At 53.7% G+C, this 20,097-nt stretch overlaps 1 protein-coding gene across 5 annotated transcripts in view; it reads right to left on the bottom strand.

The window, feature by feature from the left end:
- The window catches only part of LOC144735828 (adhesion G-protein coupled receptor G2-like), a 55,888-nt gene that overhangs the window by 4,264 nt on the left and 31,527 nt on the right, over positions 1-20,097 (bottom strand). For all 5 annotated transcript variants that reach the window (XM_078618360.1, XM_078618362.1, XM_078618359.1 and 2 more), the window contains 16 exons: positions 15,391-15,429; positions 14,840-14,899; positions 14,236-14,292; positions 13,067-13,179; positions 11,970-12,067; positions 11,227-11,386; positions 10,044-10,172; positions 9,679-9,792; positions 5,542-5,581; positions 4,484-4,584; positions 3,529-3,650; positions 2,473-2,741; positions 2,079-2,178; positions 1,108-1,400; positions 615-716; positions 167-319 (listed from right to left, as the gene is read on the bottom strand). In XM_078618360.1, the coding sequence (XP_078474486.1) occupies positions 167-319; positions 615-716; positions 1,108-1,400; positions 2,079-2,178; positions 2,473-2,741; positions 3,529-3,650; positions 4,484-4,584; positions 5,542-5,581; positions 9,679-9,792; positions 10,044-10,172; positions 11,227-11,386; positions 11,970-12,067; positions 13,067-13,179; positions 14,236-14,292; positions 14,840-14,899; positions 15,391-15,429 (1,950 nt within the window). The remainder of the gene's footprint in view (positions 1-166; positions 320-614; positions 717-1,107; positions 1,401-2,078; positions 2,179-2,472; positions 2,742-3,528; positions 3,651-4,483; positions 4,585-5,541; positions 5,582-9,678; positions 9,793-10,043; positions 10,173-11,226; positions 11,387-11,969; positions 12,068-13,066; positions 13,180-14,235; positions 14,293-14,839; positions 14,900-15,390; positions 15,430-20,097) is intronic.

A 20,097-nucleotide genomic window follows, 5' to 3' on the forward strand; every position in this document is an offset into this window, starting at 1 on the left:
ACGGTGGCGTGCGGGGGGACGGAGACAGCGGCGTCAGCGGTCGGAGTTACACGCGTGTGTTATACATGTGCGTTCGTGTCTGTTTTTGTCATACTTGTTAGCGTGTGTGTTGGGCGTGTTGGTTCGTGTGTGTGTGTGTTCGCGTGCGTGTGTTGGCATGACGCACTGCTCTTGCGGCGTGGCACCACGAGGCAGCTCTGCGAGGAGCTGCTGGGCCCCGTGGACACCTGGCTCGAGTTGGTCGAGTTGCTGGACATCGACTTGGTCACCTGGTTGCCTCCCGGCTTCTTCGTGTAGTTCGTTCCCGTGCGGCTCCAGTCTGCATGCAGCGGGAGGGAGGAAAGACAGGCAATCGGCGAATTGTGGCCACTTTACTCACTTTTCATTCATTCACTCACTCTCCATTCAGTCACTCACCTTTTATGCTCTGTCAATCATTAGCTAGGCATTCACCGTTTCCATTCATTTAATGGAATTCATTACTTTCTTCTCCACCATTCACTCTCAATAATGATTTCAGTCTCATTCATTCTTCTTTGTTCTGGCGCCTTCAATTGTTTACTGCATGCGAGGCTCAGCTTAGCGCTATCAGCGACACCTGGCGATCATCTCACCGGAGTTGTCGGGCAGACGGCAGCGGCCGCAGCACAGGTAGCGGCGCCAGTGCTTGCGCACATTCTCCTTCATGGCGCAGTGGAACACGAAGATGAATGTTCCTGTCCGGGGTACACACACACATTCAAAGATCACTCGTGTGGCCTTAACGCTCTGTTGGGGCAAGTGTTGTTTAGCAAGCAGCACCTATGCAGGCCGGCACGTCACGCGAGGGGGTGGGTGGCCAGCGCCACCCCCCCCATTCCACCTTTATCTTAGCCCCAGTGCTCGCTCCGGTTAGCATGGTTGGCTACAGGCGGTGCGAAATAATTTTGACGTACAGTGCTGATGTTGGCCTCACATCACACCAGATACTAATTTTAAGGCTGAATCAACCTAGGGGAGGCCGCGCCGGCTGCAAGTCCACCGGCTTTGAAGCACAGCACGCCAACCGGGGGGGGGGGGGGGGGGGTGGGTAGAGGCACCCGCATCTCGCGCCAGCGCCCGACGCACCTTGCAGGGTGTTGAGGATGCAGAAGAGGTACATGAAGGGCAGGTTCGCGGGGCCCCACGCAAAGAAGGCGAAGACCCAGGTGAGGCCCAGCAGGAAGGTGAGCGACACGGAGCCCTTGAGGTCGCGCAGCACGTCGGAGCGCCAGTCGCCGGCGGCGCCGCGCGAGCTCTTCATGCTGCAGATCTGCACGAGCACCACGACGAACATGGCCATGTTGATGCAGAGCACCACGCCCAGGAAGGCCACCACCGTCGCGTAGAACGCTGCATCGCCGTTGTGCCGGAACCAGCAGCTGCGGGGGGTGGGGAGGGGGTGGGAGGAGGGGAGACGCCGGCCGGGGCGGGGGGGGGCGAAAGGGGGGTATTAGGAGGCGAAAGCTCCATCCGGATATAGGACCGCACACGTCGTCCGAATCCAATCTGCACGGATGACGCTGCCATACACAGAAAGGCTATCGTTTATCCCATTTTAATCATTTGGGAAAGTGGACAGGGGCTAGGGGAATGGGAATAATAGGTTTTCGTGGATAGGGATTAAAGAATAAGGGTTAGGAAACGGGTTGGAGATAGGGTTTGGGGATAGAGGGTTATGGGGTAGGGGTTAGTGTTAAGAGTAAGAGATAGGGTAAGGGGTTAATGTAAGGGAAAGGGGTTAGGAGTTAGGGTTTAGCGATTGGGGTTAGGGGTTATGGACTCGGGATTAGGGTTAGTGAGGAGTTCACGGGTTAACGGTGATGGGTTAGGTATTCGGGCTTAGCAATAGAAATAGGTGTTCAGTGATAGGGGTTATGGGTTTGGGGTTAGCGACAGGGTTTGGGTTATTGATAGGTTTAGAAGTTATGGGTTGGTGATTAGGGGTTAGTGTTAAGGGTTATGAGTTTGGGGTTAGCGATAGGGTTAGAGGTTATGGGTTCAGGATGTGCGATAGGGTTAGTGGCTCGGGGTCACAGACTGCCCCACGTGGGACTCACAATGAGTCCTGTGTGGAGTTGGCGGAGCGCGAGTACGCTACGAGTCCGTATACATCCATCTGTATCGCGAGCACCAGACCGACGACCACCGCCGGGATCCCTGAACACACACACGGTGAACACACGCACACACGATGAACACACACACATACACGGTGAACACGCACACATACGGTGAAGATACGCACACACACGGTGAACACTCACACAGTGAACACATGCACACACACGGTGAACACACGCACACACACTGTGAACACTCACACACAGTGAACACACGTACACACACGGTGACCACGTGCATGGTGAACACACCCTGCACCCTGTACTCTCACCCTGCACCCTCACCCCACCCCCCCGTGCACCCTCACCCCACCCCCCCGTGCACCCTCACCCCATCCGGCGATGCAGAACTTGAGGATGTATCTGCGGATATAGGTGTTGAACACTTTGACGAGGGCGATGTACATGTGCAGCGCCTCGAGGCCCATCCACGTGAAGGAGGCGAGCAGCGCGTAGTGCAGCAGCGCCGCCACAGCCACGCACAGGCCTGGTATGGCCAGCGAGGCCAGCCACGGGTCCAGCAGGAACACCAGGTTCAGCAGCAGGAGCGCCGCGCACAGGTTCATGAGGATGCGCGACGGGAAGTCTCGCCGCAACTTCCTGTTGGCCGAGACGATGGGTTTCGGTGGGGGTAGTGGGGGGGCAGGAGGTGAGGGCACGGTGTGTGTGGGTGTAGTACCTGGGCAGTGTAATTATGACCAGCTCCAGTTTTGCCAATACAGTTCTCACCCCGAATTAATCGAATGGCGTTATCTTTAAATCGGCTGTGTAACGCTGTGTGGAAACTATGTGGCCAGTTGTTCCACACGAACCTTCGGGTCTTCTCGGCCACAGTAAAGCCCTCGTTGCTCTATGATTGCGAGATGTGGACCCCTCTAATGGAGAAACATCTGAGCCAGTTTAAAAAATGCAGGTTGGCCTGCCTACGATCCATCCTGGGTTGAACCAAGCTTGTGTAAGGAGCACACAGATCCTTGAAAGATCTGGACACAGTCCCATCAGTGAACTCCTCCTGCAGGCAAGGCTGCATCCGCTGGGTAATGTTTCCCGCATGCCCAGCCACCTCATGCCCAAGCAGCTTTTTGGCCGGATAGATGGGGATAGATAACAGTGGCACGGGCTGGAGAAGGGATGGAACTGATGCAGTACAGGAGGATGTGGAGCTGAGTGAACTTGCCGAAAACTGATTCCAGCAGTGTCAAGATCGGCCTCTTTGGAAGAAGGCTCATGAAGGACGCTACTGGCAGCTGGATGCAGTCGCCCTCCAACAACAGCGATGGTGTGTGTGTGTTGCGTGATGCGAGTATATGATGTGTGTGTGTGTGTACGTGTCAATGCGTGATGGTCTGTATATGATGTGTGTACATGTGCGTGATGGGGGCCTCACTCGAAGGCGATGTGCGTGAGCAGGGTGATGGCGAGCAGGATGGAGGACACTCCGCAGCCGATGTAGGTGATGAACGTCAGTGCCATCTCGTGCTCTTTAGGTGTTGGGTCGTCGTTGAGTTGCTGCATCACACGCGGCAAAGACAAAGATCCCGCGTATAGCGTTATCAGACTGTTGGGGCAAATGCTGTTTGCGAGCAGCGCCTATGAAGGCCGTCACTCGAGGCACACACAGTGTCACAAACAGCAGCAACGGAAACCGCGTCCAAGGTAAAGGCGTGGCCCTGCAATGGCGTCACTGCTGGTTGAAGGGCTGTTGACTGCGCTGCGCGACATCAGTGTTCTATACAATGTACAGTGTACAGGCAGCGTCCGCTCATTGCCCTAACGAGCACTCAAACCGCCCGCGTGGCTGCTCGGAGCGAGAGCGAGCGGCTCATAGCAAGCGGAATTTCGCGAAGTTTACATCTTGGTTGGGGGTGGGGGTGGGTTGGCTCAGCCTACACAATGTAATCCAAGTCCCTTCCTCTCTCCGGGGTCGATAAAATCAGGACTGTCAAGAAGATCAAAAGTGCTTGTCCTATGGACAATAGACTCGCCCCTGTCACCGGAATGAGGAATTTCCACCACTGGCTCTGCAGGGCTTCAAGCGGGGGCGATGAGCACCAAAACTTCGATGCCCATTTGAGCAGTGGGAACTCACTACAAATTGGATTACATTGTGTGGGGGGGGCTCATAATCCCAGGCTCCGCAAACCCCCGTCCCCCCTCCACCCCCAAACTGCTGACCCCGAAGCCTTGCCCCCCCCCCGCGTGACCCCGGTGCCGCCCCTAAGACCTCGCACACGCGGACAGGGTAACGGCTTTCTCCAGCGCAGACCAATCGCGGGCAGGTTGCTCGGTGGGCACTCGCGGACACCCCTGGCGCTCGTGCGAGCGGACGGGCACCTGCTCACCAGCAGGATGCCGAAGTGGGTGAGGTGGTTGCAGCTGCACGTGGTCTGGCTGGCGTTAGAACTGATGACCTCACATCCATCCTGGCTCCACCCAGGACCTCCTAGAGGGCGGGGGAGTAGAGGATGGTGGGGGGCAGTTGTGTGAGCTATGTGGAGTGGGACCTTTTTGCCAATATCAAAGTATAAAAACATCAGAGCAGAGACAACCAGATCGAGATCAGAGTAGACACAGACAGATAAGATCAGAGCAGAGACAGGCAGATAGAGATCAGAGTAGAGACAGACAGATAGAGATCAGAGCAGAGACAACCAAATAGAGATCAGAGCAGAGACAACCAGATAGAGATCAGAGAGAGACAGACAGAGATCAGAGCAGAGACAGACAGACCGAGATCAGAGCAGAGACAGACAAACAGAGATCAGAGCAGAGACAGACAGATAGAGATCAGAGCAGAGACAGACAGATAGAGATCAGAGCAGAGACAGACAGATAGAGATCAGAGCAGAGACAGACAGACAGAGATCAGAGCAGAGACAGACCGAGATCAGAGCAGAGACAGACAGATAGAGATCAGAGCAGAGACAGACAGACAGAGATCAGAGCAGAGACAGACAGACCGAGATCAGAGCAGAGACAGACAGATAGAGATCAGAGCAGAGACAGATAGATAGAGATCAGAGCAGAGACAGACAGATAGAGATCAGAGCAGAGACAGACAGATAGAGATCAGAGCAGAGACAGACAGATAGAGATCAGAGCAGAGACAGATAGATAGAGATCAGAGCAGAGACAGACAGATAGAGATCAGAGCAGAGACAGACAGACCGAGATCAGAGCAGAGACAGACAGAGATCAGAGCAGAGACAGCCAGGTAGAGATCAGAGCAGAGACAGACAGGTAGAGATCAGATCAGAGAGAGACAGACAGAGATCAGATCAGAGAGAGACAGATAGAGATCAGATCAGAGAGAGACAGATAGAGATCAGAGGAGATATTTTGCGAATGCCTCTCGTACAGTGCGGTGGTGAAGGTGTTTGCCCCCGCCCACCCCACTCACCGTTCTTGTTGAAGTTCCAGAAGACACACTTGTATGACATCTGTGGGGGGCAGGGGCACAGTGAGGAGAGGGGGACAGAGCGAGTGAGTGTTGTTATTGCTCTGCAAGTGTTGCGTGAGTGTTGCGAGCGAGTGATGCGTGAGTGTTTGGAGCGGGTGTTGCGAGTGAGTGATGCGTGGGTGTTGCGAGCGAGTGTTGCGAGCAGGTGTTGCGAGTGAGTGTTGCGTGGGTGTTGCGAGTGAGTGATGCGTGGGTGTTGTGAGCGAGTGTTGCGTGGGTGTTGTGAGTGAGTGTTGCGTGGGTGTTGCGAGTGAGTGATGCGTGGGTGTTGTGAGCGAGTGTTGCGTGGGTGTTGTGAGTGAGTGTTGCGTGGGTGTTGCGAGTGAGTGATGCGTGGGTGTTGCGAGTGAGTGTTGCGTGGGTGTTGCGAGTGAGTGTTGCGTGGGTGTTGCGAGTGAGTGATGCGTGGGTGTTGCGAGTGAGTGATGCGTGGGTGTTGCGAGCGAGTGTTGCGTGGGTGTTGCGAGTGAGTGATGCGTGGGTGTTGCGATTGAGTGTTGCGTGGGTGTTGCGAGTGAGTGATGCATGGGTGTTGCGAGTGAGTGTTGCGAGCAGGTGTTGCGAGTGAGTGATGCGTGGGTGTTGCGAGCGAGTGTTGCGTGGGTGTTGCGAGTGAGTGATGCGTGGGTGTTGCGAGTGAGTGATGCGTGGGTGTTGCGAGTGAGTGATGCGTGGGTGTTGCGAGTGAGTGTTGCGAGCAGGTGTTGCGAGTGAGTGATGCGTGGGTGTTGCGAGCGAGTGTTGCGTGGATGTTGCGAGTGAGTGATGCGTGGGTGTTGTGAGCGAGTGTTGCGTGGGTGTTGCGAGTGAGTGATGCGTGGGTGTTGTGAGCGAGTGTTGCGTGGGTGTTGCGAGTGAGTGATGCGTGGGTGTTGCGAGTGAGTGATGCGTGGGTGTTGCGAGTGAGTGATGTGTGGGTGTTGTGAGCGAGTGTTGCGTGGGTGTTGTGAGTGAGTGATGCGTGGGTGTTGCAAGCGAGTGATGCGTGGGTGTTGTGAGCGAGTGTTGCGTGGGTGTTGTGAGTGAGTGATGCGTGGGTGTTGCAAGCGAGTGATGCGTGGGTGTTGCGAGTGAGTGATGCGTGGGTGTTGCGAGTGAGTGTTGCGTGGGTGTTGCGAGTGAGTGATGCGTGGGTGTTGCAAGCGAGTGATGCGTGGGTGTTGCGAGTGAGTGATGCGTGGGTGTTGTGAGCGAGTGTTGCGTGGGTGTTGTGAGTGAGTGTTGCGTGGGTGTTGCGAGTGAGTGATGCGTGGGTGTTGCGAGTGAGTGTTGCGTGGGTGTTGCGAGTGAGTGTTGCGTGGGTGTTGCGAGTGAGTGATGCGTGGGTGTTGCGAGCGAGTGTTGCGTGGGTGTTGCGAGTGAGTGATGCGTGGGTGTTGCGAGTGAGTGTTGCGTGGGTGTTGCGAGTGAGTGTTGCGTGGGTGTTGCGAGTGAGTGATGCGTGGGTGTTGCGAGTGAGTGTTGCGTGGGTGTTGCGAGTGAGTGATGCGTGGGTGTTGTGAGCGAGTGTTGCGTGGGTGTTGCGAGTGAGTGATGCGTGGGTGTTGTGAGCGAGTGTTGTGTGGGTGTTGCGAGTGAGTGATGCGTGGGTGTTGTGAGCGAGTGTTGCGTGGGTGTTGCGAGTGAGTGATGCGTGGGTGTTGCGAGTGAGTGATGCGTGGGTGTTGCGAGTGAGTGATGCGTGGGTGTTGCGAGTGAGTGATGTGTGGGTGTTGTGAGCGAGTGTTGCGTGGGTGTTGCGAGCGAGTGTTGCGTGGGTGTTGCGAGCGAGTGATGCGTGGGTGTTGCGAGTGAGTGATGCGTGGGTGTTGTGAGCGAGTGTTACATGGGTGTTGCGAGTGAGTGATGCGTGGGTGTTGCGAGCGAGTGATGCGTGGGTGTTGCGAGTGAGTGATGCGTGGGTGTTGCGAGTGAGTGTTGCGTGGGTGTTGCGAGTGAGTGATGCGTGGGTGTTGTGAGCGAGTGTTGCGTGGGTGTTGCGAGTGAGTGATGCGTGGGTGTTGTGAGCGAGTGTTGCGTGGGTGTTGCGAGTGAGTGATGCGTGGGTTTTGCGAGTGAGTGATGCGTGGGTGTTGCGAGTGAGTGATGTGTGGGTGTTGTGAGCGAGTGTTGCGTGGGTGTTGTGAGTGAGTGATGCGTGGGTGTTGCAAGCGAGTGATGCGTGGGTGTTGCGAGTGAGTGATGCGTGGGTGTTGCGAGTGAGTGTTGCGTGGGTGTTGCGAGTGAGTGATGCGTGGGTGTTGCAAGCGAGTGATGCGTGGGTGTTGCGAGTGAGTGATGCGTGGGTGTTGTGAGCGAGTGTTGCGTGGGTGTTGTGAGTGAGTGTTGCGTGGGTGTTGCGAGTGAGTGATGCGTGGGTGTTGCGAGTGAGTGTTGCGTGGGTGTTGCGAGTGAGTGTTGCGTGGGTGTTGCGAGTGAGTGATGCGTGAGTGTTGCGAGCGAGTGTTGCGTGGGTGTTGCGAGTGAGTGATGCGTGGGTGTTGCGAGTGAGTGTTGCGTGGGTGTTGCGAGTGAGTGTTGCGAGCAGGTGTTGCGAGTGAGTGATGCGTGGGTGTTGCGAGCGAGTGTTGCGTGGGTGTTGCGAGTGAGTGATGCGTGGGTGTTGTGAGCGAGTGTTGCGTGGGTGTTGCGAGTGAGTGATGCGTGGGTGTTGTGAGCGAGTGTTGCGTGGGTGTTGCGAGTGAATGATGCGTGGGTGTTGTGAGCGAGTGTTGCGTGGGTGTTGCGAGTGAGTGATGCGTGGGTGTTGCGAGCGAGTGTTGCGTGGGTGTTGCGAGTGAGTGATGCGTGGGTGTTGTGAGCGAGTGTTGCGTGGGTGTTGCGAGTGAGTGATGCGTGGGTGTTGTGAGCGAGTGTTGCGTGGGTGTTGCGAGTGAGTGATGCGTGGGTGTTGTGAGCGAGTGTTGCGTGGGTGTTGCGAGTGAGTGATGCGTGGGTGTTGCGAGTGAGTGATGCGTGGGTGTTGCGAGTGAGTGATGCGTGGGTGTTGCGAGTGAGTGATGTGTGGGTTTTGTGAGCGAGTGTTGCGTGGGTGTTGCGAGCGAGTGTTGCGTGGGTGTTGCGAGCGAGTGATGCGTGGGTGTTGCGAGTGAGTGATGCGTGGGTGTTGTGAGCGAGTGTTACATGGGTGTTGCGAGTGAGTGATGCGTGGGTGTTGCGAGCGAGTGATGCGTGGGTGTTGCGAGTGAGTGATGCGTGGGTGTTGCGAGTGAGTGTTGCGTGGGTGTTGCGAGTGAGTGATGCGTGGGTGTTGTGAGCGAGTGTTGCGTGGGTGTTGCGAGTGAGTGATGCGTGGGTGTTGTGAGCGAGTGTTGCGTGGGTGTTGCGAGTGAGTGATGCGTGGATGTTGCGAGCGAGTGATGCGTGGGTGTTGCGAGTGAGTGATGCGTGGGTGTTGTGAGCGAGTGTTGCGTGGGTGTTGTGAGCGAGTGTTGCGTGGGTGTTGCGAGTGAGTGTTGCGTGGGTGTTGTGAGCGAGTGTTGCGTGGGTGTTGCGAGTGAGTGATGCGTGGGTGTTGCGAGTGAGTGATGCGTGGGTGTTGTGAGTGAGTGATGCGTGGGTGTTGCGAGTGAGTGATGCGTGGGTGTTGCGAGTGAGTGATGCGTGGGTGTTGCGAGCGAGTGTTGCGTGGGTGTTGCGAGTGAGTGATGCGTGGGTGTTGTGAGCGAGTGTTGCGTGGGTGTTGTGAGTGAGTGATGCGTGGGTGTTGCGAGTGAGTGATGCGTGGGTGTTGCGAGCGAGTGTTGCGTGGGTGTTGCAAGCGAGTGATGCGTGGGTGTTGCGAGCGAGTGTTGCGTGGGTGTTGTGAGTGAGTGATGCGTGGGTGTTGCGAGTGAGTGATGCGTGGGTGTTGCGAGCGAGTGTTGCGTGGGTGTTGCGAGTGAGTGATGCGTGGGTGTTGTGAGTGAGTGATGCGTGGGTGTTGCGAGTGAGTGATGCGTGGGTGTTGCGAGCGAGTGTTGTGTGGGTGTTGCGAGTGAGTGATGCGTGGGTGTTGTGAGCGAGTGTTGCGTGGGTGTTGCGAGCGAGTGTTGCGACCAAGTGTTGCTCTGCGCCTGTTGTTGCGGGGGTGCTCACCCCAGTGGCTGTGCTGACGTTGTAGGAGAGTGAGATGGTGACATTCTCCGTGAGGTTCACCAGACTCTCGTTGCCGATCGTCGCCGCTATCACGGGGCTCACCAGGCCCGGGGCCTGCACGGGATCACAGCGGGCACAGGGCAAGGGTGGTCACGTGGGTCACAGCGACATAAGGGTCAGGGGTCATAGGATCATAAGGGTCACGGGGGTCATCGTGGCAGTATGGGGTCATGATTGGGCATGGGGTCGTGAGGTTGAGTCGGCCATTGTGAGCCTGAGTAAACGTGTGTATGGATTAATTTGTCTGTGTGTACGTGTGCCGGTGAGCGTGTGAGTATGAGAGTGAGTGAGAGTGGGAGACTTACGTGGAAGAGGCCGCCCGTCTTGCTGTACAGGTTGAAGTGAGCTCGGCTGCTGTTGTGTCTCTGAAGCAGTGCGGCCGGTAGCTGCACCCACATCTGCAAGTTGCTCGACAGCTCATGGCTGATCACATCCTACAAAAACAAAGATCCCCCGTGTAGCCTTGAACAGATCGTTGGAGGCAAGTGCTGTTAGCGAGCACCCGTGAAGATCGCTACGGCATACGAGCGAGTGGGTGACCAGCACCGTGCCTGGCCACCTTTGTCTCCTGAGCGCTGACGTTTACACACCTCACCAGGTACTAATTTAAGGCTGAGTCGACCTAGGGGAGATCCAGGGCCAGTTCAGATATTCGTCACCGATGTTGGCCGTGAGCGTGAATCGAACTTGGGTTCCTGGGTCCGTAGCGTAGTCCACTAATCACTGCACCACCACTCCCAACACAAACCAATACAAAGACAAAGATTCCCCACACAGCCTTAACAGACTGTTGGCGCAAGTGCTGTTAGCAAGCACATATGAAGGCCGGCACGGCACATGAGGGGGTGGGTGGCCAGCAACATACCCGGCCGCCTTTGTCTTCCCAGTGGCGATGTTTACACATTGCACCAGGTACTCGTTTGAGTTTACCTAGAGATTTCCAGCACCATTGAGGGTACTCCTGCCTGTTCTAAGTCGTCTGGCCAGTGAGGAAGAGGAGGCCAAATACAGTCTAGAGGGGTGCTCTAGTGGAAGCCATTCCGCCAGCAGTGACAAACACAGGATACACACAGCACACACACAAAACACAGCATACACACAGCAAAGACACATGGCACTGATACACGGCACACACACGGCACACACACAGTACACACACACAGACCACACACGCACAGTACACACGTACACACATACACACGCACAGTACACACGTACACACATACACACGCACAGTACACACATACACACGCACAGTACACACGTACACACATACACACACACAGTACACACGTACACACATACACACGCACAGTACACACATACACACGCACAGTACACACGTACACACATACACACGCACAGTACACACGTACACACATACACACGCACAGTACACACGTACACACGCACAGTACACACGTACACACATACACACGCACAGTACACACGTACACACATACACACGCACAGTACACACATACGGACCTGGCTCTGCTGGTTCTGGGGCCCCACTCCAAAGACGAGAGACCGTGGGGGCCCCACGGGCTGCGACTCGGCGACCGCCAGCAGCAGGTGCGTGGCCCACACGCTCGTGTTCCCCGACACATTCAGACTCAGACTCAACGAGTCCACCGTGTGAAGCGTCCTGGTGGGGGAGGGGGGGGGCACGGGGGATGGAGGGGGGGGGGTCATTAGCACTGGGAACATCCGAGGTCCCTACAAAGAGAATGAAGATCTCCCCTGTAGCCTTACTAGTGTTCGGGTTAGGGCCGACAGCGAGAACCTATGAAAGGCCATGCACGGCACAAGGGGGGGGGGGGGGATGGTGTGGCCAGTAGCACACCAGGCCGTCTTTGTCTCCCCAGTGCTGACCTTTAAACACCGCACACAGTACTAATTTAAGGCTGAGTCAGTTGTAGGAAAGGCTCAGCAGAACTTTTAATTCGTCTCTCCAGCGTGGAAGAGTAGGCCAAATACGCACGTTAGCAATGGCCGGCATCATCAGGTGATTTCTTGATGATGCTGGTCATTACTAACGGTGCCGGTTTTAACGACCATTGTAACAACCAGTGGAACATCCGCACCCAATCGTTAAACGTTGAAATTGACCCTGCTGCAACATTATCATCATCATTCTAGAAATCCCACTGCACCACTGCTCCCCATGCCTGCTGATATGTCCCCCAACATTGCTCCCCCCCCACTACCACTTCTCGCCGCTCGCTCACTTGGTTGCCACGGCAGCGAGCTCGCTGTCCTGTGCGTCCATCATGTTACTGATGACTCCCAACATAGTCGAGGCCAAGTTCGACTGCACGAGGCCAACCTGAGCACACACACACAGACACACTCCATTATACACACACCTACACACATCAACATTTGCCATTCGCAACAAAGTGGCAGTGAAGTCAGCACGGCGCTTTTGCAAGGCGAGGTCATGCGCACAGACAAAGGTGTTATGAGTTTACTGACTGAAATGACTGGAAAATGCACTACTTGTGCTCCCCACTGTGCCACCTTTCTACGTTTTAGCCACCCGGCGCTCTGCTCATTATTGTGAGCGTTGCTCCTGAAGGCCTCCAACTGGCCAGTAGCATCCTTTACGAGCCTACTTCACAGAGGGTGATCTTGACACCGCTGGGACCAGTCATCGACAAGTATACTCAGTTCCACATCCTCCCGTACCACATCCGTCCATCTCTTCTCTACCCCGTGCTGCACCAGTTGACCCAGCTAACGCAGCTACGAATGCTAGGGGAGCTCATGAGATGGGACTATGTCCACATCTTTCAAGGATCTGTGAGCTCCTCACACAATCCAGCCTGGTTAAACTCAGAATGGAGCGTAGTCAGGCCAGCCTGAATGTTTCAAACCGGCGAATATGTTCCTTTAGAAGTCTCCACAGTACGCAAATATACAAAAACCTGGAACTTTGTGTGGAGTGACAGACCAGGTAGCTTGCACAAGTGTTACGCAACCGTTATACTTACAACAAAACAAGATGAAGATCCCCCGTATAGCCTAATCAGTGTTTTGGAGCAAGTGCTGCTAGCGAGCACCTATGAAGGCCGGCACTGTGCATGAGGCGGTGGGTAGCAAGCACCACACCCGGCCACCCAGTGACAATCTTTACACACAGCACCAGGTACACATTTTAGGCTAAGTCAACCTAGGAGAGGCCCAGGACCGGTTGAGATAATTTTCACCGGCGTTGGCCGTCAGCGGGAATCGAACTCATGTCGCCGGGGTTCGTAGAACATTGCGCTAACTGCTGCGCCACCCCCCCCCGCGTGACGGTGAGCTGCGACGAGACGATGCGCACCTGCAAGGCGCGCTGCAGGGTGTCCACTGTGATGTGCAGCTGCTCCTGGTTGAACTGGGCACCCGTCTTCTGCGTGCGAGCGTAGAGCGCCTGGGCGACGTTATACACGTTGTCTGCACGCAGCACACCGTCATGCGTTACACGCGTCGTGTGCCCACGGCGCACCGTCACGCGTCACTCACGTCGCCTATAAGTAGCACACCGACACATGTCAAGATTACTCGCTACTCACAAGTTAATTGTGGGTGAGTCGGTGCGTGAGCGAGCGAGTGGGTAAATTAGTAGGTAGGGGAGTGAGTGGGGGAATGCCTAAGTGAGTAGGTGATTGAGTGGGTTGGAGGGTAAGCGAGTAAGAAAGTGAGTGGATGCATGGGTGGGTGAGGACGTGAGTGATTAAGTGGGTGGGCCTTGATCTTGGTGATGGAGTTGTTGGTGAGGAGGTCCAGATCTGGATCCAGACCCATCAGTAAGGCGAGGCTGCGTTGGCTGAGTCATGTAGCCCACATGCCCAGCCATCGCATGCCCAAGCAACTTCTGTTTGACCAGATAGAGGGTGCTAAATGGGCGTGGCATGGGCTGGAGAAGAGATTAATTGATGTGGTACAGGAAGATGTGGAGCTGAGTGGATTTGCTGAAGATTGGTTCCAGTGGTATCAAGATCGGCCTCTTTGGAAGGAGGCTTGTGAAGGATACTACTGGGCAGTTGGAGGCAGTCACCCTTCAACAACAGAGAAGAACAGAGAAGCGACGCTCACAACAAGAGCGGAGTGCCGGGCGAATAAAATTCAGCAAGTTGGCACAACTGGTGCATCTGCCACTCACTCTCAGTCAACCCATGGCACCTGGGTCTGTCCTGTGACCTCGTCAGCGAGCTTTGGTCACTTCACGTGGCCTTACAGTGCACCTGGCCTGGCACAAGCGCCATGGTGACATCCCTGCCACTTCGTGGAGAATTGAAAGACTGCCCAATCAGATTATTCAACGGCGATCTGAAACAAATTAACGTGGCTCCTCCTGAAGCAGTCGAATGGATATCAAATCTCGACATCAATAAGTAATGTGTTCCAATCCCAAAAATGCCATATGAAAGAAAAGAAGAGTGGCGAATGACAGCTGTTGTTGCTGTTGTTGTTGGTGAGGTGAGGAGACGTATGGGTGAGGATACTCACCAGCTGTGATGTTCATGTTCTTGATCTCCTCGAAGGTCGGGATGTAGGCTGTAGGACCTGGAGAGCACAGACAGCGTAATCATGATGATGGCGCTGATGGTCCTGATGATGGTGTTTGTCATGGAGAGCGATAATCGTGATGGTGGCGGTAGTGTTGGTGGTGATGGTGATGGGCCTGTGATCCTGCATTGTGGAGGCAAGCGTTGATGGATTAGGTATAGATCTGTGGAGGAAACTATAACAGCGGAGGGCGGAGGAGCAACGCTCACAAAGAGTGTAGCGCCGGGCGGCTAAAACTTAGCGAGTTGGCACAGTGGTGAGCACAGGTGGTGCATCTGGCAGTCATCTCAGTCAGTCAACCCATGGCACTTGGGTCTGCTCCATGACCTCCTGCTAGCAGCCAGCCTCCGACACTTCACATGATGGTCTCAGAGGTGCACCCTAGCCGGGGTGTTGATCTGTGATACTCACAAACTCTAACCTTGGCAAAAAAACGGAAGGGAAATCGGTTAAACTGTTTTCGGTATTTAACTCTGGGCCATTGGAAGTGTGACCCTTGACGGTTCTAAAGGATGCTCGAGGGGTCAAAGTTCAGGGGACTCACGAGTGATGCACCCATTGATGTCTTCGCAATGGGTGTGCGATGTCGTCGTTTGTGCAGATCCTGCACACACGGACACATGTGCGTACGTCACTTAGCAGCAGGGCCTCGCATGTGTACACACACACCATGAGTACAGTAAAAAACGATCCCCCTTGTAGCCTTAACTGTTAGGGAAAAAGTGTTATTAGCGAGTAGCACCTATGAAGGTTAACATGGGACACGACGGGGTGGGTGGCCAGCACCACGACCGACCGCTTTTGTCTCCCTAGTGGCGATGTTTACACACCGCACCGGGTACTTATTTGAGGGTGAGACCACCTAGGGGAGGTCCAGGACCGGTTCAGATAACCGTCACTGGTGTTGGCCATGAGCGGAAATTGAACCCGAGTTGGCGGGTTCGTGACGCAACGCACTAACCGCTACACTTTCGCTCCACACAAGACAAGACACAAACACACAAAGACACTACGTGCAGACAGCCGCCGTCATTGGCGACCGTGCTCGAGTGGAGACACTGCGTGGTGTGTTCACAATGGCCGTGTCTCACTCACCTGTCGGTTTGGGCTGGGAGCCGTTGCCGCTCATGTTCCCTGCGCGACATTGAGGAGAGGTTAATGTTGTGCAAGCAGCTTACATGGTGACTCACAGACTTATATGGAGACCCACAGAATTACATGGAGACCCACCAACTTACATAGAGACCCACAGACTTACATGGACACCCACAGGCTTACATGGAGACCCACAAACTTACATGGAGACCTACAGACTTACATGAAAACCCACAGACTTACATGGAGACCCACAGACTTACATGGAGACCCACAGACTTACATGGAGACCCACAGACTTACATGGAGACCCACAGACTTACATGGAGACCCACAGACTTACATGGAGACCCACAGACTTACATGGAAACCCACAGACTTACATGGACACCCACAGACTTACATGGAGACCCACAAACTTACATGGAGACCTACAGACTTACATGGAGACCAATAGACTTACATGGAGACCCACAGACTTACATGGAGACCCACAGACTTACATGGAGACCCACAGACTTACATGGAGACCCACAGACTTACATGGACACCCACAGACTTACATGGAGACCCATAGACTTACATGGAGACCCACAGACTTACGTGGAGACCCACAGACTTACATGGAGACCAACAGACTTACATGGAGACCCACAGACTTACATGGAGACCCACAGTCTTACATGGAGACCCACAGACTTACATGGAGACCCACAGACTTACATGGAGACCCACAGACTTATATGGAGACCCACAGACTTACATGGAGACCCACAGACTTACATGGAGACCCACAGACTTACATGGAGACCCACAGACTTACATGGAGACCCACAGACTTACTTGGAGACCCATAGACTTACATGGAGACCCACAGACTTACATGGAGACCCACAGACTTACATGGAGACCCACAGACTTACATGGAGACCCACAGACTTACATGGAGACCCAAAGACTTACATGGAGACACTCAGACTTACATGGAGACCCACAGACTTACATGGAGACCCACAGACTTACGTGGAGACCCACAGACTTACATGGAGACCCACAGACTTACATGGAGACCCAAAGACTTACATGGAGACCCACAGACTTACATGGATACCTACAGACTTACATGGAAACCCACAGACTTACATGGAGACCCACAGACTTACATGGAGACCCACAAACTTCCATGGAGACCCACAGACTTACATGGAGACCCAAAGACTTACATGGAGACCCACAGACTTACATGGATACCTACAGACTTACATGGAAACCCACAGACTTACATGGAGACCCACAGACTTACATGGAGACCCATAGACTTACATGGAGACCCACAGACTTACATGGAGACCCACAGTCTTACATGGAGACCCACAGACTTACATGGAGACCCACAGTCTTACATGGAGACCCACAGACTTACATGGAGACCACAGACTTACATGGAGACCCACAGACTTACATGGAAACCTACAGACTTACATGGACACCCACAGACTCACTTGGAGACCCACAGACTTACATGGAGACCCACAGACTTACATGGAGACCCACAGACTTACATGGAAACCCACAGACTTACATGGACACCCACAGACTTACATGGAGACCCACAAACTTACATGGAGACCTACAGACTTACATGGAGACCAATAGACTTACATGGAGACACTCAGACTTACATGGAGACCCACAGACTTACATGGAGACCCACAGACTTACATGGAGACCCACAGACTTACGTGGAGACCCACAGACTTACATGGAGACCCACAGACTTACATGGAGACCCAAAAACTTACATGGAGACCCACAGACTTACATGGATACCTACAGACTTACATGGAAACCCACAGACTTACATGGAGACCCACAGACTTACATGGAGACCCATAGACTTACATGGAGACCCACAGACTTACATGGAGACCCACAGTCTTACATGGCGACCCACAGACTTACATGGAGACCCACAGTCTTACATGGAGACCCACAGACTTACATGGAGACCACAGACTTACATGGAGACCCACAGACTTACATGGAAACCTACAGACTTACATGGACACCCACAGACTCACTTGGAGACCCACAGACTTACATGGAGACCCACAGACTTACATGGAGACCCACAGACTTACATGGAAACCCACAGACTTACATGGACACCCACAGACTTACATGGAGACCCACAAACTTACATGGAGACCTACAGACTTACATGGAGACCTATAGACTTACATGGAGACCCACAGACTTACATGGAGACTCACAGACTTACATGGAGACCCACAGACTTACATGGAGACCCACAGACTTACATGGACACCCACAGACTTACATGGAGACCCATAGACTTACATGGAGACCCACAGACTTACGTGGAGACCCACAGACTTACATGGAGACCAACAGACTTACATGGAGACCCACAGACTTACATGGAGACCCACAGTCTTACATGGAGACCCACAGACTTACATGGAGACCCACAGACTTACATGGAGACCCACAGACTTATATGGAGACCCACAGACTTACATGGAGACCCACAGACTTACATGGAGACCCACAGACTTACATGGAGACCCACAGACTTACTTGGAGACCCATAGACTTACATGGAGACCCACAGACTTACATGGAGACCCACAGACTTAAATGGAGACCCACAGACTTACATGGAGACCCAAAGACTTACATGGAGACACTCAGACTTACATGGAGACCCACAGACTTACATGGAGACCCACAGACTTACATGGAGACCCACAGACTTACGTGGAGACCCACAGACTTACATGGAGACCCACAGACTTACATGGAGACCCAAAGACTTACATGGAGACCCACAGACTTACATGGATACCTACAGACTTACATGGAAACCCACAGACTTACATGGAGACCCACAGACTTACATGGAGACCCATAGACTTACATGGAGACCCACAGACTTACATGGAGACCCACAGTCTTACATGGAGACCCACAGACTTACATGGAGACCCACAGTCTTACATGGAGACCCACAGACTTACATGGAGACCACAGACTTACATGGAGACCCACAGACTTACATGGAAACCTACAGACTTACATGGACACCCACAGACTCACTTGGAGACCCACAGACTCACATGGAAACCCACATACTTACATGGACACCCACAGACTTAATTGGAGACCCATAGACTCAAATGGAAACCCACAGACTTACATGGAGAGCCACAGACTTACATGGAGACCCACAGACTTACATGGAGACTCATAGACTTACATGGAGACTCATAGACTTACATGGAGACCCACAGACTTACATGGAAACCTACAGACTTACATGGACACCCACAGACTTACTTGGAGACCCATAGACTCACATGGAAACCCACAGACTTACATGGAGACCCACAGACTTACATGGAGACCCACAGAATTACATGGAAACCCACAGACTTACATGGAGACCCACAGACTTACATGGAGACCCACAGACTTACATGGAGACCCACATAGTTTAATGGAGACCCACAGACTTACATGGAGACCCACAGACTTACATGAAGACCCACAAACTTAAACGGAGACCCACAGACTTACATGGAGACTCACAGACTTACATGGAGACCCACAGAGTGACATGGAGACCCACAGACTTACATGGAGACCCACAGACTTACATGGAAATCAACAGACTTACATGCAGACCCACAGAGTTACATAGAGACCCACAGACTTACATGGAGACCCACAGACTTACATGGAGACCCACAGACTTACATGGAGACCCACAGACTTACATGGAGACCCACAGACTTACATGGAGACCCACAGACTTACATGGAGACCCACAGACTTACATGGAGACCCACAGACTTACATGGAGACCCACAGACATACATGGAGACCCACAGACTTACATGGAGACCCACAGTCTTACATGGAGACCCAGAGACTTACATGGACACCCACAGACTTACATGGAGACCCACCGACTTACATGGACACCCACAGACTTACATGGAGACCCACAGACTTACATGGAGACCCACAGACTTACATGGAGACCCACAGACTTACATGGAGACCCACAGTCTTACATGGACACCCACAGACTTACATGGAGACCCACAGACTTACATGGAGACCCACAGTCTTACATGGAGACACACAGACTTACATGGACACACACAGACTTACATGGAGACCCACAGACTTACATGGAGACCCACAGACTTACATGGAGACCCACAGACTTACATGGAGACCCACAGTCTTACATGGAGACCCACAGTCTTACATGGAGACCCAGAGACGTACATGGACACCCACAGACTTACATGGAGACCCACAGACTTACATGGAGACCCACAGACTTACATGGAGACCCACAAACTTACATGGAGACCCACAGACTTACAAGGAGACCCACAGACTTACATGGAGACCCACAAACTTACATGGAGACCCACAGACTTACATGGAGACCCACAGACGTACATGGAGACCCACAGACTTACATGGAGACCTACAGACTTACATGGAAACCCACAGACTTACATGGAGACCTACAGACTTACATGGAGACCCACAAACTTACATGGAGACCCACAGACTTACATGGAGACCTACAGACTTACATGGAGACCCACAGACTTACATGGAAACCTATAGACTTACATGGAGACCCACAGACTTGCATGGAGA

Source organism: Lampetra planeri, chromosome 57 (genome assembly GCF_965212315.1).
Source record: "Lampetra planeri chromosome 57, kcLamPlan1.2.h2, whole genome shotgun sequence".
In the NCBI taxonomy this organism is placed as follows: Eukaryota; Metazoa; Chordata; class Hyperoartia; order Petromyzontiformes; family Petromyzontidae; genus Lampetra; species Lampetra planeri.